General features: G+C 43.0%; 1 protein-coding gene across 1 annotated transcript in view; it reads left to right on the top strand.

The window, feature by feature from the left end:
• Nucleotides 1-22,575, top strand: part of LOC117429887 (lysyl oxidase homolog 1) — a 30,291-nt gene extending 7,716 nt beyond the window's left edge. The window contains exons 2-7 of the mRNA XM_034049815.3: nucleotides 2,551-2,659; nucleotides 2,903-3,040; nucleotides 17,851-18,007; nucleotides 18,519-18,614; nucleotides 19,178-19,293; nucleotides 19,440-22,575. Coding sequence (XP_033905706.3) covers nucleotides 2,551-2,659; nucleotides 2,903-3,040; nucleotides 17,851-18,007; nucleotides 18,519-18,614; nucleotides 19,178-19,293; nucleotides 19,440-19,446 — 623 coding nt within the window. The 3' untranslated portion in view covers nucleotides 19,447-22,575. The remainder of the gene's footprint in view (nucleotides 1-2,550; nucleotides 2,660-2,902; nucleotides 3,041-17,850; nucleotides 18,008-18,518; nucleotides 18,615-19,177; nucleotides 19,294-19,439) is intronic.
• The last annotated feature ends 1,914 nt before the right edge of the window (nucleotides 22,576-24,489 follow it).

The following is a 24,489-nucleotide window of genomic DNA, read 5'->3' as shown; positions in this document are numbered from 1 at the left end:
TTTCTCCTCTGAGCTGAAGGCTGAAATTAGAAAAGCAGGTGTAATTTTTGATCCAGATCATTCATTCAAGCCACAACTTACTAAAGTGTCTTTCTGAGCTCATTACCCCTGTGATAGCAGCCTTACACTTGCTCCCTGTACAGTTCAGTATTGATTTTACGATCCTCTATATCTAAAAGATTTGCTGACCCCACAGGATGGAGATTTACTCAGTATGCCATGGGTACAGAGAAAGAAGACAGAGCATTCAGCTGTAGAGCCCCTAAGTTGTGGAATAATCTGCATGATTTGTAAGGGAGGTAGCATCTCTCGCTGCTTTTAAAGTAAGATTAAAAACACGTTTTTTTAAATCTAGCATATGTAATTTAATGGGAAAATGTATCATCCTATTATATACTATTTCTTTTTATAAATAATGTACATTTTGTCACTGCTTTTTAAAGTAAGATTAAAAAGACATTTTTATTATTTAACCTATATAATTTAAAGGGGTATTTTATCATCTTTTGCTATTTCTCAGAATTGTTTTGTATAAGATTCGTTTTTTGTTATCGGTAAAGCACTTTGAGGTGATTTATAACGTAAGGCCTCTGCGTAAGAAATAAAGATTGATTACTTGATTGATTTTCTAGAAGTGTCTGTGTTACTAGCAGCTGAACTCCACACTTCAGGCGCTGGGGCCCACAAAATAAAACTCACTGTGACCTGCTGTTGGCATGCTCCAGATAATCTGGCTTTCAAGGCAATTACCAAGTAATAACAGAGGAGACTTTCCACTCCCAGCCTCTTCATTAAGTTAATCGTTTCGGTAAATGCCAGAACTGCTCCAGGGGATAGTTCAGCCTTAAAGGGGCAATGATCCCGTTTCAAGCTTGTTATCTGACTTAAGAGAGCCAAGCTGTTTAGTGTTACTCAAAGTTCATCATGGAGAACATAACAGAACTAGGTTTGGGGTGTTCTGTTCTTTTTATTTGAACATCACACACTCAAAACTGAATTACATGACAACGGCAGTCTGATGCGAACTTGAAGCCTGAATGAAAAATAACACAAACCAGCCGTTGCCTGTTACTGTGATAAAGAGTGCAAAGGAAACTAGTGTAACTAATCTTTTAAGGTTCGCCCAAGAGGTTTCCACTACAACTAACGACACGCACAAGGTAAAATACACAGGTAGTGTACTTGCATACAAAAATGTCTGGCTCGCTTGACAACATCTCCTGGCCTTTGTTTCGTGACTCACTCAGGTTGTCATCAGTATCACTGGCCCTCTGGTATTTAGGATGTGAGAAACGGTACAGGTGAATGATTTGAACGAAGGCTTCCAAATTTCAGAAATATCACAAGATATATACAGGGTGATTAGAAAGTAAGTTTACAATGCACCATATCATTGATGTGGTAATCTTACTTTCTAATCACCCTGTATATCTGAAGATGTTTTAAAAATGGTAAACAAGGTTTAGACTTGTTTAATTCTGGAGTACAACTATAAGAAACGAAGTAGGCAAATGGGTTTACTTCAGAATTCTGATTGAGAATGTCTAAAAGTTTAACACTCGATAAATATGCATTATAAAGAAACCCATAATCCAGTATTTAGTTTGAAAATTCATAGGATTTTAAAAAATGTTTTTCCTAATAACACATATAACTTACTACAAAACTATATTTTTTGGATATGATTTCAAAATACATATAGGAAACACATTTTGTAACCCTCACATGTGTTTGGCTTGCTTCACACGGCATATTCCATCTATTATGTTCATTACAATACTGTAGTGCAAAGCTGAATCATATTTCACCCTCTTATTTCCTCTGTCAAGCACATGCATCCTGTCACTTACAGCACTCTCATTGTTTTGCACATTTCAGAATGCATTCCTTAAAGGCAATTCTTATTCTGTTCACATCTGAAGGAAAATATCTGTATCAGTACTTCACAGATATTTTCAGAATTGGCTTGTTATCTTTCACAGGAATAGTGGGAATGTAATAAGCTTTGTTAGGGGAATGGCTTTTTCTTAAAGCAGGGCTGAGAGACCTGATTGAACCTGCTTTAGGCATGACATTCAAACACCCCTGCAAAACCCCCTATGACGTGGCTTGTTATTTTAGCAATCATATCAATGCACAGTATGTTTTATCCTTTCAAAGCTGTTTATTAGCAGTTTTCTGAACCGATACGGCAGCCCCTGTCTTTTCTATAATATGAATGGTAGTTTTTAGATCTGTTAAAGACTATATACACAACAGGAAACACATATAGAAAGAAAATAGCTTTTCATTTTACTTCCTGAGGTCAGGCTCATCCATCGACGAGTAAAACAGAAATGCTATTTTTCAAAACAGGTTCAAATCTTACAATTAGGCAGACAACAGCAATGTAAAATATAAAAACAACCTACACTAAACCATTGGTCTGGTAAATTGCAAATGATTGATTCCCAATGTAGGTGACGGACTGCAGATTCTTTTTATTTATCTCAGAATAAGGTTCGGTTTGGTCCCCTATCTATTCTTTATCATTAATTCTTCTAATTCTAGGATTGCCAGACCTGGTCCCTGACCCCAACTACGTCCAGGCCTCCACCTACATCCAGAGGGCCCACCTCTACTCCCTGCGCTGTGCTGCTGAAGAAAAGTGTCTCGCCAGGTACGACCTTTACTAAGTATGTTAAAGGTAGAAACGATAAGACACAACCAACACCTGTGCGAGCTTCCCTGTAATGAAAAAATAAAGACTTGATCTTGCTATGAACCTTACTGTACTTTTTATAAATACGTTTCAGGGAAAACAGAAACAAAATAAGATTTGGAAAACAAGTACCATGAATGATCATTTTTTAAATGTAGCTTTTGACAGAAAATAATTGATGTTTTTATTTTTATTTTGCAGCTCTGCTTATGGTGCGGACACCACCGACTACGACGTCAGAGTGCTTCTGAGATTCCCTCAAAGGGTTAAGAACCAGGGCACAGCGGACTTCATGCCCAACAGACCACGTCACACCTGGGAGTGGCACAGCTGTCACCAGTAAGTGCCACCCATAGATCAGGAATCGTAGCGTGTTTCTGTGCATGGCTAAGTCATGGCTACTAGCTGTGATTGCACACCAGGTGCGTTTCATACTTGTCTATTCAGCTTTAAACAACTCTAGGTCACGTGTCTTCTTTCAGTAAATATCTTTGGCTCCTGTCAATCACATAACACATTATATTGACTCCACATTTCACGCATCACTCGTGTATATTCTCCACCATTAGATTATCAAAGCTATTTACTCCAAATAGTCATTAGGGCAAATTTTGTCTGACAGAAAATACATTTCTAAGAAGGAACTGTAGAGTATTAACAAGCCCCTCAATTAAATGTTTATTTCTGGTTTTAGTAACTTTTTTGCTCCCTGAAAAAACTGAGCTGATGACTTTTTGGCGTAGCTCCCAGAATCTAGACTTTTGTCTGCGAGGCACAGTAAGAAATGCATGTTTGTTAAGTTAATATTTAATAATTGTGAAATTTGGATAAAGAAACCAAGGTACTTTCTTATTGGTTGGTAATTGCTATGCCTTAAAACCTTCATAATTGATACTTAATACAATTAAGGCACACATAAGCTATATCATACAAAAAAATGCAGGGGGCAGAAGTGGAGCAACAGGTTCACAAAGCTTCTTATGACTTTCACTTCCACATTTAATGTGTTTGTTAATCTCAAAGAAGAGAGAACTGCAAACTTGTACTAAGGCTCAATCATTTCTACTGCTTATACTGTCGTCAAGGACTTACCTGGTAAAAGTTATTGCGGCCCTTCAACAATTGGGAATTTGCTGTTATCCTATGTCAGTACATGTACCTCATAGGTATTTTCATGCCTGTAATAGTATTCCATCCCCGATGGCATTGTTAGCTTTAACACATGAAGCCTGGGAATTCCAGTGCAGCTCATAGGATCTTGGTGTGGCTTTCCTAATCGCTGTGGTATGTTAACTGCCCATTAACAGATTACAAATATTTCTTATATGACGTAAACAGGAATTGCTTCATTCAGACTCGAGAGGATTTGCTCACATGCATGAGCCCTGCGGTTAGTCAAGGGTAAAGTTAAAGAGATTGACTTCCACTCACACTACCACATGCTTTTAATAAGTGTTTCTTCAAATTCAGTTAACTCTTATCTGCTTGGAACTGACTAATCAGACTCCCTACTAAGATAATGCCAGGGATATTTCATCCATAACTATATAACATACTAAAAGAAACTTAATTTAAAAAATTTGAAAATGTGCCACACAACACTCAGCCAATTGAACTCCAATTCCTTCAGCAAAGTCTGGATGATCCAGAATGGTCTATTAATGATAAAGTCATCACTGTTTTACGTGACTGTGGCAAAGTGGTAAGTGGTAGCAGGTGTATAGCAGATGCAGTGCAGATACCGTAATTCCAAGAATCACACAGACAACAAAGTACGGGTGAAAATGTTTTAATGGTTTATAATCCAATGGTCTGATGACCTGCCAGTAAATAATAAAGAGCTGGCAATACACAACAATGTGTATTGCGCAGTGATGAAACAAAGGGTTGCAGTCCCGCAAATGAAAAACACGGTACAAAACACACACAATTAGACACACACGATCACTGTTCCAAAGTGAGTGCTCTCAGTGCTTGTGGTGAAGTACTATACAATAAGTGCTTTTAGTGAAACAGGTGCTGATAACAATGTTTATTCGTGACGGTAGTGCAGTGGTGATCCGGTTTCGTGCTGGACCTTGGCGACAGCTCCGGATTTGTGTTTAGCCGTCTGGTGATAACAAACACAGACAATTACTAAACAGACAAACAAACAAAACACTCACAAATTATTTTCTTTTTAATTATTTTGGGCAATCTCCCGGTCCTTCCAGTTTCCACGTCAAAACCCAAGCGAAGGAAAAGATTTACAATTCTCCAGCCCCTTTTATGCGATTATGCATGACCCCTTGGTAAACGATTACAGCTGACTCTATTGCCTGCAGCTGCTACCTCGTTTACCTTCCAGGTCAATACATTCTCGTACTGGAGTCTCGTCTTTTTCCAGGCTGATTGACTTCCCGACCCAGGGAATGAACTGTCAGGACAACCTGTCCAAAGCCTTTCCCTTTCACTACTTTGTATCCTCACAGGTCGAGAGGGAGATTTACGACCAGAACTCATTATATTTCCGTCACATATCCCACCGCTCAGAGTGGAGCTGAAGGAACACTCGGCTGAATCTATCCTTCCCATTACTCCCCCCTCCCAGGAAAAATAATCCGCATTTTGATGGTCTTTCCCTGCACGGTGTACCATATGGTACATGAAGGGCTGCAATGCCAGATACCACCGAGTTATCCGGGCATTGCTGTCCTTCATTGTACTTAACCACCTGAGTGGGGCGTGGTCTGTGACAAGATCAAATGAGTGTCCCAGCAGGTAAAGAGTGAGTAGCCCATTTGATGGCCAAACACTCCTTTTCGACTACGGAGTAGTTGCGTTCCCGAGGTAGCATTTTTTTATTGATTTACATTATCGGGTGTTCTACTCCATCTACCTTTTGAGACAAGACTGCACCCAAACCCACATCCGAGGCGTCGGTGTGGAGGATGAATCTTTTGGTGAAATCTGGGGTGATAAGAGTGGGGGCCTGGCAAAGTCTACGCTTAATAGTATCAAACGCCCCCTGACACTCAGCTGACCACTTAATTAAATTTGGAGCACTCTTTTTGGTGAGGTCAACTAAAGGGTTAACCACTGTGGCATACTCGGGGATAAAGCGGCGGTAATAACCGGCTAATCCCAGCAGTGACCTCACCTGAGTCTTGGTTTTGGGGATCGCTGCATCAACCAAAGCCTGGATTTTAGTGACTACAGGTCTCACCCTTCCATTCCACATTAAAAATCCCAAATATTGAGTCTCTGTCTTGGCAAACACACATTTTCTCAAGTTAGCTGTCAGCCGGGCTACCCTTAGAGACTGAAGGACGGCTGCAATCCTAGCCTAATGCTCTCGCCAGGTGGAGCTGTAAATGACCACATCATCAATATACGCTGCTGCATATTCATGATGTGGGCGTAAAACCTGATCCGTCAGTCTCTGAAAGGCAGCGGGCGCACCATGTAGCCCAAACGGCATGGTTTTAAAGTGAAACAGCCCCTCTGGTGTTGAAAATGGAGATAAACCTCGCCTTACCCAGTCTGTCTAAAAGTTCGTCGACCCGAGGCATAGGATACGCATCGAACTTGGCAATAGCGTTTACCTTCCTGAAATCCACGCAGAAGCGGTTGGTGCCAACTTTCTTAGCCACTATGACAATAGGACTGCACCACTCGCTCCTGGAAGGTTCAATCACCCCAAGTTCAAGCATGTCCCATACCTCTTTGCGAACGCCACTTCGTCGACTTTCTGGGATCCGGTAAGGTCTCTCCCGCACGATGACACCTGGTGGAGAGATAATGTCATATTCAACCAAATTAGTTCTGCCGGGCAAGTCAGAAAAAACATCGCTGAATTCCTCAATAAGCTTACGCAGCTCCCGTTGCTGGTCTGGAACCAATTGTTCCCCCATCGGAATGATTTTTGTGCTAGGAGTCTCTGGACAGGGGCCTAAATCATCCTCTATGTTGCCTGGGGCTATAAACAAGACCTCCCTTGCCTGCCAGGGCTTTAATAAATTGACATGATAAATTTCACGTTCATTATGGCGATCGGGCTGTCTAATTTCATAATTCACCTTTCCTATAGCCCGAATCACTTCATATGGCCCCTGCCATTTAACACATAACTTGGATTCTGAGGAGGGAAGCAGCAGCATTACCTTGTCTCCTGGTCGAAAGGTTCGAATTAGTGCATTTTTGTTGTAATGCTGCTGTTGTCGGTGCTGAGCCGATCTGAGGTTGTCCTGGGCCAAACGACCGACCAAATCTAGGCGATCTCTTAGTAGGAGCACATGCTTCACTACATTTTTGGAGGAGCCTTTGTGCTCTTCCCACCCCTCTCTCAACAGATCGAGGATGCCGCGAGGCTGTCGGCCATACAAGAGCTCGAAGGGGGAGAACCCTGTCGAACTCTGCGGCACCTCTCTCACTGCAAAAAGGAGGTAGGGAAGGAGCGATGCCCAATGTTTTTGCTCTTGCGTTACAAACCGTCTCAGCATCGACTTCAAGGTCTGATTAAAACGTTCCACCAAACCGTCCGTCTGTGGATGATAAACAGACGTCCTGATGGGACGTATTTTTAATATTTTATATACCTGCTGTAACGTGTTAGACAGAAAATTGGTTCCATGATCAGTCAAGATCTCTTTGGGGATCCCTACTCTCGCCATAATCTGTACTAACTCGGTGGCTATTGCAGCAGCAGTAGTGGATCTCAATGGAACTGCCTCTGGGTATCGCGTTGCATAATCTACCACTACTAATATATGCGTATACCCAGAGTCAGAAGGTAGCAGAGGGCCCACTATGTCCATTGCAATGCGTTCAAAAGGAGTGGAAATAATCGGCAGTGGAACCAAAGGGGCGGGGCGCACTCGACCCGGCGCTACTCGCTGGCAGTCTGGGCATGTGGCTACATATTTCGACACATCAGTATGAAGACCTACCCAATAGAATCGAGCCAATATCCGCTCCCTTGTCTTGTCAGCTCCGAGGTGCCCCGCAAAAGGGATATCATGCACCAGCCTCATGACCTCGGTCCGACAAGACGGGGGAACCAATAATTGTGTTACAGGCTGTCCTGTGCCCGCGGCTAGATTTACCCTATATAGTAATCGCCCCTTGATACTGAAGTGTGGATATACTAGAGCCCCAGCGCCATCAACATCCTCACCTTCAATAGACCGGACCTGCCCCCAAGCGTGCACTAGTGACGGGTCATTATATTGGCCCCACACTATGTCCGCGCTTGAGTGCCACATGTCCGGTATATTGAGAGGGGCCGGAGTAACATCTGCCCTGGATGACCCCAGCCTTGTCTCAGGGATGCTCCCTCACATTTTGCGGTCCGTCTCTCCTTATTTGTTTTTCTAGGACGGAAAATAGGAGAAAACATTTCAGCTTGAAAAGGAAACACATCACCAATCCGTTCCCTTTTCTTTTCTTCTGCCACGTTTATGTGTGCGGCCGAGACTGCCATTATTTGCATTAGTTCTTTAAATTTTGGCCAGTCTCGGCCCAGAATAACTGGGTGTGGCAACCTTTCCACCACCCCTACTTCCAGGTGATGTTTTATCGGTCCTACCGATAGATATACTTTTAGTGTGGGGTATGCCGCCGTGTCTCCATGGATACAGGAGTTGGCCACCTGACCTCGTGGCCGCCACGACACACCGCCCAAGAGAGCTGTTCTAATCAAGGTTTGCTCACATCCCGTGTCCACTAATGCGTGGGTTTTCACATTGCCTAAAACCACATCGATCATACAAGGCCCCTCCTGAACGTTTTCCCCACGCTTACCTATCTCAGGTGCCCAATTACATGCGGCCACGTCACATTCCATGGCAGCGGGGCATGACCTGGCCAGATGTCCCTGTTGGTTGCACCTAAAACAAATCGGGGGGACAGAGGAAACAGTGGTTAAGTGTCTATCCCGCTGCTGGTATGGCAACGGGGCAGGGGCAGCACCTCTACCCCAGCTGGGGGCCAACCTTGGTCTCCATGGAGGGGAGGCAAGGTGGCCCATTGGGGTCGGCGGTCTCGGAGGTCTGGGTCCCGGGACTGATGGTGGTGGTGTTGGAGAAGAGAGAGGTGAGGGTCGGCTGTTCCGAAGGGCAGGAGCCGACAGTATCCCGGTCCGGGTAGAAACTAGGGAGTCCTCGTAGTTCTCGGCCAGTTTCACAGCGCCCTCCAGGGTGTCGGGGTTGTGGTGCCGTATCCAAGCCTGGGTATTGGCGCCGACTACATGGCAGAACTGCTCCACCACTATTGCTTCCCCCATTTGCACGTTGGTTTTTTCCTCGGGGGTCAGCCAGTGCACCATGTGGTCACATAACCGCTCTGCAACCACCCTGGGGCGTGTCTCCGGGGATCTTCGGTACTCCCTAAACCGAACCCGGTGGGTCTCTGCTGTTATGTTGAGGCGGCGGAGAATGGCCTGTTTGACCAGGTCGTAGCTGGCGGCGTTGAGGTCGCTCATGGCCTGGTAGGCTGCCTGAGCCTCCCCGATCAGGCAGGGTCCCAGCTGGCTTGCCCAGAACTCCCGCAGCCATGACGCGGTGGTAGCCATCCTTTCAAACGCCACCAAGTACGCCTCTGGGTCGTCCTCCACCGACATCTTCATCGCCCGAGCCTTCGGTGCCGACATCGCTGGTGCTGCGGTAGGGGCTGGCACTGTGAACAATGCCAGCCCTACCCGTTCAATGAGCGCGGTGTAGCACTCCTCTCTCCTTCTCTCCTCTGCGTCCCGTTTGCTCTCCTGTGCCTCCAGCAGCTCCGCTAGCGCGTTGCGATCCATCCCACTCTGACACCACGTGTGGCAAAGTGGTAAGTGGTAGCAGGTGTATAGCAGGTGCAGTGCAGATACCGTAATTCCAAGAATCACACAGACAACAAAGTACGGGTGAAAATGTTTTAATGGTTTATAATCCAATGGTCTGAGTGACACATCGATAATTTGTGCAGGCTTACTTGCCATCATACACACTGAGACAGAAATTGAGCTGAAAACACGGAGATGTCCAGAATGCATGTCAGGGAAGCAGAATGAATGAAGCTGGTTAGGGAAATCACATGAAGTACTGATTAGAGGAGACACCTCAAAATGGAAAAAATGGTGTACCACAGGGATCAGTATTAAGTCCTCTGCTATTACTAATCTACATTAATGATTTAGATTCTGGTATAGTAAGCAAACTTGTTAAATTTGCAGACGACACAAAAGTAGGAAGAATGGCAAACACTGTTGCAGCAGCAAAGGTCATTCAAAATGATCTAGACAGCATTCAGAACTGGGCAGACACATGGCAAATGGCATTTAATAGAGAAAAGTGTAAAGTTTTGCATGCAGGCAATAAAAATGTGCATTATAAATATAATATGGGAGATACTGAAATTGAAGAAGGGAACTATGAAAAAAACCTAGGGGTTTATGTTGACTCAGAAATGTCTTCATCTAGACAATGTGGGGAATCTATAAAAAAGGCCAACAAGATGCTTGGATATATTGTGAAAAGTGTTAAATTTAAATCAAGGGAAGTAATGTTAAAACTTTACAATGCATTAGTAAGACCTCATCTAGAATATTGTGTGCAGTTCTGGTCACCTCGTTACAAAAAGGATATTGCTGCTCTAGAAAGAGTGCAAAGAAGAGCAACCAGAATTATCCGGGTTTAAAAGGCATGTCGTATGCAGACAGGCTAAAAGAATTGAATCTATTCAGTCTTGAGCAAAGAAGACAATGCAGTGATCTGATTCAAGCATTCAAAATTCTAAAAGGTATTGACAGTGTCGACCCAAGAGACTTTTTCGACTTGAAAAAAGAAACAAGGACCAGGGGTAACAACTAGATATTAGATAAAGGGGCATTCAGAACAGAAAATAGGAGGCACTTTTTTACACAGAGAATTGTGAGGGTCTGGAACCAACTCCCCAGTAATGTTGTTGAAGCTGACACCCTGGGATCCTTGAAGAAGCTACTTGATGAGATTCTGCGATTAATAAGCTACTAACAACCAAACAAGCAAGATGGGCCGAATGGCCTTCTATCGTTTGTATACATTTTATTATGTTCTTATATTCTTATGTTCTTATAATGTAGTCCAGCCCCTATACAGTATAGAAACCAAATGATAAAAAGCAGAGCATTTTAAAATCTAAGACTGTGAAAGGGGTGTGGGGAATTCACTGACACAGGAGACAGAAGTTTCTTTTGAAACACCACTTGGGTGCACTGATTTATTTTTGTCCACAGAGGATGCTCTTGTCTGTGGCCTGAATACCGACAATGGTAATCAGGACCACAGGGTTACCAACACAGGTAAACAGTTCAAGTGCACGTGTAAGTGCTGAAAATAATATTCAATAACAAGAGGAGAAAGCAAAAGAGAAAATAAAATGTAATAAACCTACAAAAAAAAGGTGCTGCTCCTGGCAGCGTTCCATAGCCGCTGCTATTCACTGTGGCTCCGGTCTTATTAGTGCATTGCAATTCCCTTGCTATAACTTCCCCAACTAATACTAAACGTCCCCCTCGGGTACATAAAAATTAATACAATTATTTGGCAGCGGCTGTCTTCCTCAGTCACGCTTGCTTGTTCCTTTTTCTTGCTCCAGACACTGGTGCTCTATTACAGTTTGTAATCCAGTTTTCTAACAGTCCCGCTGTTCTCAGGGCTGAGGAAACAGCAAAGCATTATTTCTATAGGTCGAGCGACCCCCCCAAGGCCTGCCTCCCGACCACTCAGAGAGAGGGAGAGACAACACACCCTCACCCAACCTCTCTGTGTCAATGCAATGATCGACAGGCGAATCTTACGTGGGCTCCTGACCTCCCCCTACAGGATCATGCTATCGTCAGATAGCCAGCACATACCTTGCCCTGTTACATATCCTCCCCCTCAGAATGGCACCACTGGTCCATTCAAAAATCCTACACCCCTATGCCTTCCTGAGAGAAAACCCAGGAGGTAGTACCGGAGTGACTCAACTGCCCATTTTACTGCGAGGCACTCCTTCTCGATGGTACTATAGTTTTTCTCTTGGGGGAAGGAGCTTCCTGCTGATGTACAGGACCGGGTGCTCGCTGCCCCGCACCTCCTGAGACAACACTGCCTCGAGACCTATCTCTGACACATCCGTCTGCAGGGTGAACCGCCTACTGAAATCAGGACTGCACAGCACTGGCTTGCTACACAGCCTTCGCTTCAAGGCAAGAAAGTCCCCCTGATACGGCTCTGTCCCCTGGACTGTATTTGGGGCAGCATTCCATCAAAGAGAGTAGCGAGCGTGGCGAAGTTTGGGATGAACTTCCTATAGTAGCCCGCTAGTCCCAAAAAGGAGCGCACCTTTGCAATCAGCGGTCTGATCTGGCCACTCCATACTTGATACTCCAAATACTCCGACTCACTCTTCCCAATGGCACATTTCTTTGGGTAGCAGTGAGCCCAGTCTCTCGCAAGGATTGCAGTACTGCCGCTACCTTACACAGATGACTTGGCCAGTCCTCACTGTAGATAACCACATCATCTATGTAAGCAGCGGCGTACTGCTGATGGGGCAGCAAAATGTGATCCATTATGCGCTGGAAAGTGCCTGGCGCCCCGTGCAACCCAAAGGGCATGATCCTAAATTGAGGGAAAGGAGTCAAAAACGTGGTTCTTTCTCTGGATTCCATGGTTAGGGGTATCTGCCAGTACCACTTCGTTAAATCCAGTGTCATCATAAAATGAACTGTGCCTAGACGCTCCAGCAACTCATCTACTCACGGTATGGGATAAGCACTGAACTTTGATTTTTCATTCACTCGCCTGAAGTCAATGCAAAACCGAGTCGACCCATCTGGCTTATCCACCAACACAATTGGACTGTTCCAGTCACTTTGGTACTCTTCTATTACCCCCAGTCTGAGCATTTAATCATTTTCCGTTTTTATTACCTGCCTTTTGCGTTCAGGTATGCGGTATGGCCTCTGGCGAACTGGTGCCCCAGGCTCAACTTCAATGTGGAAATTAGGAAATTCCGCCACCAGCGCCCGAGCCTGACATTTCTGTGTTAGTGTCAGATTGTCTGCAGTCTGTACCGACCCTGTTTTCACCAACACAGAAAGATCAGGTCCCAGGTCTGTGATTTCATTTACTTGCGCCACTAACAATGCCTCACGTTGCAACCAGGGCTTCAAGAGGTTTACATGATAAATGTGCTTTTCTTTCCATCGCTTCAGCTGGCAGATCTCATAGTCCACCGTCCCAATCTGGCATGTAACCTCAAAAGGTCCTTGCCACTTCGCCAGAAGTTTAGACTCAGAGCTGGGCAACAATAGAAGCACTTTATCAACCAGCTGAAATGTGTGTAACCAGGCTCCTCTGTTGTATTGGATCTCCTGTCTATGTTGAGCCTGCTGCAAATTGTCATGCGCTCATCGACCACAGACTCAAGACATTTGCACAGGTCCAACACATACCAGACAGTATTGGTTGAATTATCCTGCTGCTCCTCCCACATCTCTTTGACCAGAACAAGTAAACCCCGGGGTCTCCGCCCATACAGCAAACCCAGTGGAAAGCCTGAGGGGGGAGGAATCAGCTGGTCCCAGTAGCGCACATCACTATTCACAAATCTGTGCAACATGTTTTTGAGGGTCTTATTAAAACGCTCCACAAGACCATCGGTCTTAGGGTGGTAAACCGAGGTCCTAATGGTCTTAATCCCCAAAAGTTTACATGTTCCGCGGACTAGCCGGGACATAAAATTGGTGCCTTGGTCGGTCAGTATTTGCCTGGGGATCCCAACCTGGGAGAAAACCTTCACTAGGTCGTTGGCAACAGATTTAGCAGACGCAGATCAGAGGAGCATGGCCTCTGGATAATGCGTAGCATAATCCAAAATGACCAATAGGTTTGTGTATCCCGCTGCACTCCTCTCTAGTGTTCCAACTATATCCACTCCAATATGCTCAAACGGAGCTTCCACTAGTGGCAACGGCACCAGTGGGGCCCATGGGACGGCTCTAGGGCTGGCCTTCAGGCATTCCCCGTAGCGTTCGCAAAAACGCCGGACATCACCATCCAGCCACAGCCAACAGAACCATGTCACGAGCCTCGTTTTGGTCCTATCCCTTCCCAAATGACCAGACAGAGTAATAGCGTGAGCCAATTGCAACACATCCTTTTTAAAGGGCTGCGCAATGAGCAACTGGTGACGCATTTCCCCCTCTGGGGTAATTTTTCAACCCGGTACAAGAGATCTCAAGCAATTTCAAAGTGAGGGTGTGTGACGGTGCATCTATGCTCGACCACGAGGCCATTAATCACAGCTGCTTGGTCAAAGAGCATGCCCAGCATGTCGTCACGCCCTTGCTCGAGCCAGAAGTCACGGGAGCGAGCTAAAAAATCAGCTCCCATGGCTTCCAGCTCGGGATCGGGTCACTTCTGAGCGAAGGCAGCTGAGCCAGACCCCTGCGCTTGCTCACCGGCCTCCCTCCCAGACTCTTCACCACTCTTCACACTCTTCTTTAGTTTTTCGGGGTTTAAATCTATGGCAATACCATGCCGGGTCGCGAAAGGGGAAGATCTCTCCACTTCCTCTTTCTTAGCCAATAGGGAAGACGGGGTAGTCACAGCAGCCAACCAACCTTTGAACTGCTCGCAGTCCCGCCCCAGAACTACAGGCACTGGTAATCAAGAACACAAATCCACTTGTACTCGCACCACCTGCTGGCCAGTTTTTAAATTTACATTAACTTTGGGATAAGTGCGCAAATCCCCATGAGCACATTTAATATGCACCCGTCCCAATATATGCTTATGCCATGGTGAGATTAAGCTGTCTTGTATTAGGGACTGACTACACCTTGAATCCAAGAGAGCCTGGGTTTGTGTACCATCCACTGTTACAGGAATAACAAAACCCATCTGCTGAAGTGACTGAGGTAATTGAACACTCTTACCTGGTCCGATGATGTCACATTCCATAGCGGGGCACTCCCGAGCAATGTGACCCACCTCCAGGCATGTCCAACACCTTGGTGGACTGGTTTCTCACCTCAGAGCTTCAGCAAGTGGTGAAAAGACTGGAGCCATCAAAGGCGCTTGGCGGTATAATGGCCGTGCGAGTCCCTGGTCCGACCCCGCAGCAGCCCGTGGGTAACCCCACCCTGCCCCGTGTCCTGGGCCAGGAGCTCCCACCGCCATCCCCCGTCCAGAAACCTGTCTACCCCTTCCCCCCAGTCCCTTCACCCTCCCTGGGCTCGGTAATGAGTGTGATGCTGGTGTAGTGATCTTCCCAGGCAGCCTAGTGAGCGGTTCTGCTGCACGGAATTGCTCCGCCAGTAGCACTGCCTGATCCAAAGTGGTTGGTGCATGCCGTTGCACCCATAAGTGCAGTTCCGGGGCCAAGCACTCTATGAACTGTTCGACCACGATCACCTCCACCAGCCTGGCTTTGGTGGTCGCGTCCGGGTTCAGCCAGCCCATGGCATAATCCTTCAGGTGATATGCGATGGTCCGGGGATGTTCTACTGCCGCAAAGACCTCCTCCCAAAACTTGTGGAGGTAGCCCTCCGGAGTCACCCCCACACGGTTGAGGATGGCCACCTCCAGCACGGGGTAATCGACCATCGACGTGGGATCCAGGGTCCTGGCAGCCACTTGCGCCTCACCCGTCAGCTGTGGCAGGAGATAGTCAGCCCACTGAGCCTTGGGCCACCCAGCAGAGGTCGCCATGGCCTCGAACACCTCCAAATAGGCTTCTGACCGATCCTCTACTGTCATTTTCATTGGCCTCTGTAGCCTCGGGTCCGGCACCGCAGGTTTGGCACCTCCCTGCACGGCCTACAAAAAAAAGGTGCTGCTCCTGGCAGCATTCCGTAGCCGCCGTTATTCAATGCAGCTCCGGTTTTATTTGTGCGTTACTATCCCCTCGCTATAACTCTCAGGGTTGCCCAGACTTCCCCAACTAATACTAAACGTCCCCCTCGGGTACATAAAAATTAATACAATTATTTGGCACCGGCTGTCTTCCTCAGCCACACTTGCTTGAATGTTGTTCCACATGCGCACAGTACCGGTACTCTTAGAAGTGTATAAACATCAGTAAAACTCCTGTATTGCAGAAAGTAAGCAACACAAAATCGATCTTGCAATAACCAATTTGTATGTGTTTCCGTTTTTCATCTTAGTTTTCAAATTCCAATGCTCCTTGTTCTGTCTCCTCAGACAATAATATATTATTGGAATATATAGAGTTCAGAGGTGGCTTCCTGTATTTGTGCAGGTGCAGTGTGGGACGGAGGCTGTCTCGTGGCAGTTTATGGTGTGCAAATGTAGGCTTCTGCTAAATATCTTTTTTGTGAACATCCCAGGCTGCCACATTGCATCCCCAGCGGTGTACTATTCGCAAACCTAAAAAGAATGTCTTGTCATTTCACTTCAGTCTTCCATAATCTTGTGTAAGACTACTTGTTCAGATAGCAGACCTTGTTGACCAATTTATTTCACTGCAGGGTCAAACAACCCCCCCTTGAAATACTCATTTTAACATACTGCTCCCTTTTAGGTATGTAAAATATAGACGAAGTGAGCATAATTGCAATCTGTCAACATGTTGTATTGTTGCAAACTTATCCACTAGGTGGCGCTAGGTTGTTTTTACATTAAAATAAGTTCATTTTAGGCGTGATATGTGATATCAGTTGTACTGATTTTTTATTTTGTGACAGATAAATCAGACAGTATTGGCTGTAAAGGGGTTACATAGAGAATTCAAGGTTTTGGCTCTTAAAATAGCAGTTGATAATTGTTGCATCTAATTGTTTATAAGAATCAGGCATAAATATTTAGCTGTATTTTCATGAGCTACCAGAAACCAAGGGAAGAGAAATGCTTTACATCATGTTTAGTTGGTTAGTACAGCAATCTGTTGTATTACTGCACAACAGTGGAATATTCCAAATGAATAGTTTTCCTTTATATCAAGTACATACAATTGTGATCAAGCCTATGCATTGATTGTTACATTAATTAAACCACATGCCTCACTGAAATGCTAGTGGCTCATTTCATTATCAAGTCAGTGCTGCTATTAAGCAAATTCTACTGTCTACTACAGTTGTGTTCAGTCACCAACCACAAATGAGAATATTTTAGTCATGGTTTTTAAATGTTTTTTTTACAGCATAGTGCAGTTTTTAAACATCATTTTGAGACTTGCTAACCAAAAGGGTCACTTTTTTTAACTGAAAAGAAAAATCCTGAGAAAACAAGAAATAGAGTTTAACTCAACATTTATTTAAAAAAATACTGTTGTTGGTGGACAGGAAGTTACTTAGGAAAAGGAAATCAACAAACACAATGCTGGAATAGCCAGCAACTGCGTGCCTTGACCGGACCAGAATACTAATGTATAGTAAACATGTTTTTTGATCTTAAAGCACGATATCTGGTACAACACTACGTTAAAAACATCTCTGTTTGAAAGCCTTGGAGATAGTGTTGCACTTCCTTGGTCCTTTGACCTGGAAGGTGAAATTATCCACACAGCTTCAACTGCTTCATTCCTGTGATTAGCCAATCCTACTGTACAGTATGTAGCCAATTGAAGACCAAAATAGGTAGATTGATGGAATTATTTTATTAGCTACAAGTACTTTCAGGTCAACTATCTAATTGGTATGGTCTCCACTGTTGTTGTCATTAATAAGAAGTTAATATGTTTTGTGTGTATCTCAATAACAAAAGTTATAACACAAATAATATCATACATTATGAGTAGCTTCAAACTGCACAAGATGACATCTCTTATAACAATAAGAGACGCCCAACACATAGAACATAAACAAATGTATGCATGAGAGACCATTCGGCCCATCTGTGCTCGTCAGGTTTCAAAAACTTTGTCCAGTTTGGTCTTAAAGGATCCAAGCGATTCAGCATCAACAACATAACTACGTAACCCATTCCTTACCCTCACCATTTTCTGTGTGACAAAGTGTCTCCTTCTTTAAGGATACTTACAAGCCCCTAATCTTGTAAGTACCTGGTACTTTATTTCTGAAGAAATGTACGAGTGACAATTTGGAGTTGAGTGTTGAGAATGCATGCACAGTGTGAAGGCCTGAAGGCCATTCCCTGATGGTCCTCTCTCTTCATGTAACTCTGTGTTGAATCTCTCAGGCACTACCACAGCATGGATGAGTTCAGTCACTATGACCTGCTGGACGCAGCGACGGGGAGGAAGGTTGCTGAAGGACACAAAGCCAGCTTCTGCCTGGAGGACACAACGTGTGACTTCGGTCACCTGAAGCGCTACGCGTGCACATCGCACACCCAGGTATGGGAGACTGGGGCTCTGACACAGCGCAGTGCAGAACAGGGAGAGCAATCTCCATCCCAGCAAGCTTAACTGCGGGAGAACACATTCAATAGAATATCACAGTTATCTTAACCAATGCATTCTTCTTTAGATTCACTAAATCTAAAAAAAAAAAAAAAAAAGATTTCCATTTTTATTATGACATACGGATAACTTTATAAAAGTTTAAACATGTTGTATCTCTAGGTACAGCTGGTACACCAGAGTGTAACCATTAACCTGTCCCCCTGCAACACACTGCCCCTAGTGGATGTAAGAAATAACTCACCACATACAGTATTTACAACATAACTGTTTTATGTAAACTCATAAGTTAAAGCACCATGAAAAGGACCCTTACTTGTTTTAGCTCCTAATTTGAATACAAATAGAGTTTTTGGCAGATGAATTGCAAATGAAAACAAAGATGTATTTCCCTTAAATATATAAAAATACAGGTGATTAGAACGCAGCTCTTTTTTCTTTACAGGGTCTAAGTCCTGGTTGCTATGATACTTATAATGCAGACATCGATTGCCAGTGGATTGACATCACAGATGTCCATCCAGGAAACTACATCCTCAAGGTAACATTAATAAACACTCTGCATCTGTTCTAAGTGTTTAGTGCAGAGCCTCGTGATGCTGTCCGCAGCTGATTATTATTATTATTTTCCTGATTTGGGTAGATAGTAAAATGCAATTCGCCTATTTTAAAAGGAAATTCAGTCATTCAAAAAAAATCTTCAGGTGCTTCCTTTGTTAGTCTATTGTCCACATTGCCTTCCCCTGGAGATTTTTATTGAGACTTTTCAGTTTCTGTACAGTTCAGCAGTGTTTATTGCTTCTGCACTTAATGTACTCTGAAACTGCCTACCTTCAGCAGCAGCTTTGTATATCTCAGGGTCATGCGACCTCCAGACCCCACCCCCAATTAAATGTAGTCCGCTAAAGGGGAAGTCCTCTTAAAGTAACAAACCACAGCTTTATAAGTGCACCTAAATCCTGACCTGAACAGCCCCTCCCTGCTATTCACTCTCTCAAGCAGAGACAATTGGTTTGAATTCTGCTGTGGTTTTGTGAGCATGACACTGTGATGTACTGTATAAGCAATCTTGAATTTTATTGAGAATTTTTCCTTCTCCCTCAGTTACAAGTAAACCCGAAATACACGGTGCTGGAGTCCGATTTCACAAACAATGTGGTGAGGTGCAATATCCATTACACTGGACGCGTAGTTACAACTACAAACTGCAAAATTGCCCAGTAAGTAATTTTACTTTGCTGTGCATTTTACTGAAAATGGTGACAGTTGGAGATGCAATCATATCACAAATATGTTAAGTGCAGTAATAAGATAAAAAGGATTATCAATGTATGTTCCATCATTCCCCCCTTTCTTATTTCACCAGGTCCTGATATATTTCCTAAGCTCTGGAAAGGCTGGTTTCCATGAAAATGCAGTTCTGAAAACCATGAATGGAACCCATGAGTCTGTTTACGAAACCAGAACAACCTGGGGCCCAGGATAGCACTGAGAATGGTACTGACGTCAACCAGCACTCAAGCACTGGGTCTACAAAGAACACTACGACAGCTTTCTATTGTCTACATCTCTTGTATTACTATTATTTTGTTAGAAGAGGAGTTCATTGGGGTTACTCAATACATTTATTTACGAAAAAGACCTTGCTAAGATCTCTTAAAAGCCTCCAGAACAACCATCATGTCTCACGGATTGCATCCAGATGACCTATCATTCTTGAACGAAGAGGCAAAGGCACTGATCTGTCCTTTAAAAGTGCTTTTCTTAACATAAACAGTGGTCTTCCACATAAGGTATACTCTTAAATATTGGTATTAATGTGTGTCATGAAATGTGCTTCTTATCTGCATGTGTCCAGTCTGAATCCCCCACCTAATAAGCAGTTTGATCCACCAAGGAGCAGTTTAGCGCTGGATTGAATGTTCCAAAACTACCTATCACGCGTGTGGATGGTCTTACAGCATTCCATTCAATTCTTGTTCAAGTTTTCCTTGTTTTGTTGTTTAGCAGCGGTAAGTTAATACCATACCTTTGGGGCTACTGTGATATAAACCTAAAAAAAATCACCGTTAATCAAGTTAATTAATTATCAAAACATTATTATAGTTTAAATAAAATATAAAAAGTTAATAATAAAGTAAGGACCCGATCATAATGAAACTGGAAGGGTGTTTGCCTAATAATTGCCAAATGATTTTGATCGAAGATCTTTTAATAGCTGTTGGGTGCTTTAGAGAACGCTCTCTTATAGCAATATGCGATTGTTCTGTTCACACACTAGCAAATCAATCCAGCAAGTCGCTACAGTATAATAGTAACAACACATAAACAAACAAACACACACACAATAAGAGCTAGAAAACATTTTAAAACGATTCTGTTTTTTGCACTGGCACCGTGCTTGTGTAACATCCGTAAACATTTCCCTTTCCTTTTCTTTCTCTCCACTGTGAGAGGCAGCTGTTTAGTTTGGCACGATGTTAGTGCTCCTTCACATTTCTCATTGTGTAAATACGCTTGTCCTTAAGCCCCCATTCCATCCAATCACTTTTGACAGACTCCAATGGCAGAACATTTCTAATGCAATATCCTGAGATGGTATTGGCAGCTCTACAGCTGATTGGATTGTAATCACTGAGCACTATAGACAGATATAAGCAGGAACAGCTGTTTTTTATATTTGTATTATATCCTCTGTATCTGTATACAATCATTACATTTTTTAATCAAATGAGATGCATATTAGGGAATCATTTATGGCTGTAAACTAAATACAGATGGTTTTATTATGCAATTGCCTGTTTCCACTTCTCTCAGGCTGTTTATAATGAAATCCCTGTTTGCAGGCCTGAAGGATAAAGTTATAAAGGTATGTGCAAATATACATACACTCCCATCCCAAGCACTGACTTGGAGCTAGCTCAGTCCGGGAGCGACGCCAAACATTTTATTCATGTTTCCAATTACACCCTAATTACAGGATAAAGAGTCATTAAAAGCATCTATATGAATGAGCGTCATATTTATTTTGCAGTTACAGCCTTTGTGATACCCAGGACTTAATAATCAAGGATTCTCAATAATTCTGTGCGTGTCTGTCTAATCCCCTGTTAGTGGAGTTCCTCCGAATTTCTCTTTGGAGGAGCACACGATCCTTGCAGCTGGATACAGTGTGCAACCACATATGCTGACCAGATACTAATTTGTTTGGTCTATGGGGAAGCTAATGTTTGATAAAGTAAAGCTATCCCCCCCGCAGCAAAGATAGTAATGTATTTCCTCCAGTATAGTGCAACAAAGAAGTCCTGTCTGATTTCCTGTTTTACAACTAGAATGTATAACACAATCAAGACAGTGGCCCTTAGGGAAGCTGTATAAAGAACTAATGAAGCCACATCCCTGTGTTGCCCTTCTGGCTCTAGCTTCTCTATAGCTGGCTACACAATGCTGACTTTCTGTTAGAGCCGCAATGGCGTTGGGTTCACTTTATAAATCTTGATCTGCTACAGACAGACCGGGTGGAGGGTAATTATTTACAACTAAACATGTACATGCTGAGGTTAACATGCTTTTACAATGCATTGAACAAGGAACACAGCTTATTTTTCATTATAAAACACAATATTTGGTACAACATGCTTTCAGAAAGCGGTTACACCTTCCAGATAATTTCACCTCAGCCGTGCTTTTCGGTCAAAGCATGTTACTAGCATGTCAGTCACCAGGGAAAGCAGCAGCTAATGGCAGGAAAGAAGCCGTTGAAGATTGGAGACAATTTCACTGCATGGTTTGCAAACAGAGATTCCTTAATTGAGATCTATATAACTAATGAAAGTCCATAAAAGGTATGATTTATGGAATTATGTTGTGAGCTACAATCACTTTCAGTTTGGTGGGTCAGTGGTTTGGGGCCTTATCCATAATTATCAACAACTTTAAATTAGCGCAGGATATGCTGTATCATTACCTTGCTGTACAGTTACTTTTTTTTAAAAAGGGGCCTTGTCAGGGATGGTTTGTCCCTTTTGCTTAGCAATGAAATCCTGGGCTTCTTTTTGGGTGCTATTGAGTCCAGTGGTGTTACTTGCATCTTTACAGTACTGTTTTGCCTTTTCTTACATGGAAAAGTGCTTGAAAAAGAACTACTGACGTTGGAAGCAACTCCTCACAGACTTACTGAGAAAAGGAGAAGTGTGGAGGGGGTCTATGGCATTAATAAAGCAATACCGTGAGCCCTGAACTCAGGGAGTTATTGTGTTGTACTGTAGCTGGAACCCTACTGTGAGGTTTCTGTGCTGAGTAATGTGGGATGTTACTGCAGGGGATAGCTATGGTGGCTGGGAAGTGCAAAGAGGTAGCAAATCTACACAGAGAAGTAGCTGCAAGTCCCCTGGTTGCACTTCTCAGACCCCGTAAATAGCCACCGTAGATAGCAGACATTGAAAAATACTTTTTTGAACTTTGTATAAGCTCCATATGAATAAAATAAGTGTATAAATACATTTACGGGGAATAATGGTTTTATTATTTCATAAATACTTTTACCGTGTATACTAGTTTTATTATTTAATTTCACCACTTTTTCCCTTTTTTATATATTATGTTTTCAAAATATATTTTCACAGTTTTTTTTTTATATATTTGCTTTTTTTCAATGAAGGTTAAAAAACATTTGAAATGTTTTGTGTAAGCAGTTCTTTACCATTTAAACTATCACATGCCTTGTCTGTATTTACAATTTACAATATATTTATTTGAAATTGTACTTTTTCACTTGCAGTATTAAAGTTATGGTTCACATACCATATCTAAAAGTACTGCACATGAAAAAGATAAATGTGGGATTTCAAACAGTTCAAACAAAAAGATTCTCACATTGAAAGTGAAACATGCAGAAGAGCAGTATCTTGATTGAATGTACTTTAGAACATTCAAATTCAGTACAATAATAAGGAAAACCATAAATACAAGCAAGTATATGATACATTCCAGCACATTTTTAGGTAACCAGATAATAATATTACTTTGCAGGATTTAAACTTTAACATCCTTCATTCCAATACCTCATCCCTCTGAAGAACACATAAATAACTCCACCAAATATGTCCATGGTTTAATGATTCATTTGATAGTTAACATGAAGTAGATTAACTTCCTAGTGAAAATGTTAAGTTGGTAATAGCTACCAACTCTGTTCCTAACAATTCTTTTGAAACCGTCTATGAAAGCAAATACCCAAATAAAGCAGCTTTTTTATGTGTGGTACATGGCATGGCTACAAGTTAAATATATCAATTACTACAATGTCCACAGTTGTTTGGGTTTTTTTGGGTTTGTTTATAAAACAATAAAATTCTGAAATGAAAGTATTCTTGTGTGTAGAGAATCAAATGTTCATTAGCAGTATTGCATGAGAGAAACAAGCTTTACACAAGCCTGGTGTTTTTTTGTTGTTTTTTTTGTGGGGGGGTGGGGGGGGGGGGGGGTGGAGTGGAGGGGGGTACATTCTGTGATGTTCTGGGTTCAGCAGCTCCAATATCGAGGGATACATTCTCAAATGACATGTCTGAGCTGTTTATTTCTGGGTTGATAACTTTATTGGATGTGTTTCTACTATCTGAGAAAATTGTGCTAATGACAATTTGGGATATCTTTGAGAATCTAGGCCTGAGTTATTATCATTTTTCTATGAATCTAGTCACAAGCTTGTCTGGAGAATTCTAAGCGCTGACACTGAATGGGTTTCCTTCTTGCATTTAAATCATGTGACAGAGACACTAGTTGGGGCTGGCAGAGTTGAAAGACCACATTCTAGAAAAGAGAAAAGGCAGATAAAATGACATGTGATGGGTGTCCTGGAAAAACTGGATGTCCCATGATTTCTGATTCACTTTTTTAATTAGTATTATTATCAAAACTGTTTTCTGGAAAATTTAAAAAAAAAAAGATTTCATGGAAAAACCTTTTCAAAAATGTGTATGACATTGTGGATTGAATCTACTCTTTAAGTGAACTCGTTTTCAAACATCATATTTTGAAAGAAACACCTCATAGCAGACATCTATTTGTGTTTTAATGCATGGTATCTGGTACTACAATTGTTTAAAGAAATCTCTATTTGCAAGTCATGCTTTCAGACAGTGTATTTGATTGGTCATTTCACCTGCAGGGTAAAATTGTCCCCACCCCTTCGCCGGCTTCTTTCCTGTCAGTTACCAACCAGCTGCTTCCCTTATTGACTGACATGCTTTGACCCAGAAGACACTTCTGAGGTGAAATGACCCAGGAAGTGCAAGTGTAACAGATATACTGAGAATAAGGCATTGAAACTGAGAGCTTTCTTTAACCTAAAGTAGTACCATATGGCTGAGAGCAGGCCACTCAGTAGAGGAAGCAACTGGGAACAATGTCACCCT

The sequence above is a fragment of the Acipenser ruthenus genome, chromosome 24, assembly GCF_902713425.1.
Source record: "Acipenser ruthenus chromosome 24, fAciRut3.2 maternal haplotype, whole genome shotgun sequence".
Taxonomy (NCBI): Eukaryota; Metazoa; Chordata; class Actinopteri; order Acipenseriformes; family Acipenseridae; genus Acipenser; species Acipenser ruthenus.
Note: the sequence above shows the minus strand (reverse complement) of the source record. Positions and strands in the feature narration are given on the sequence as shown.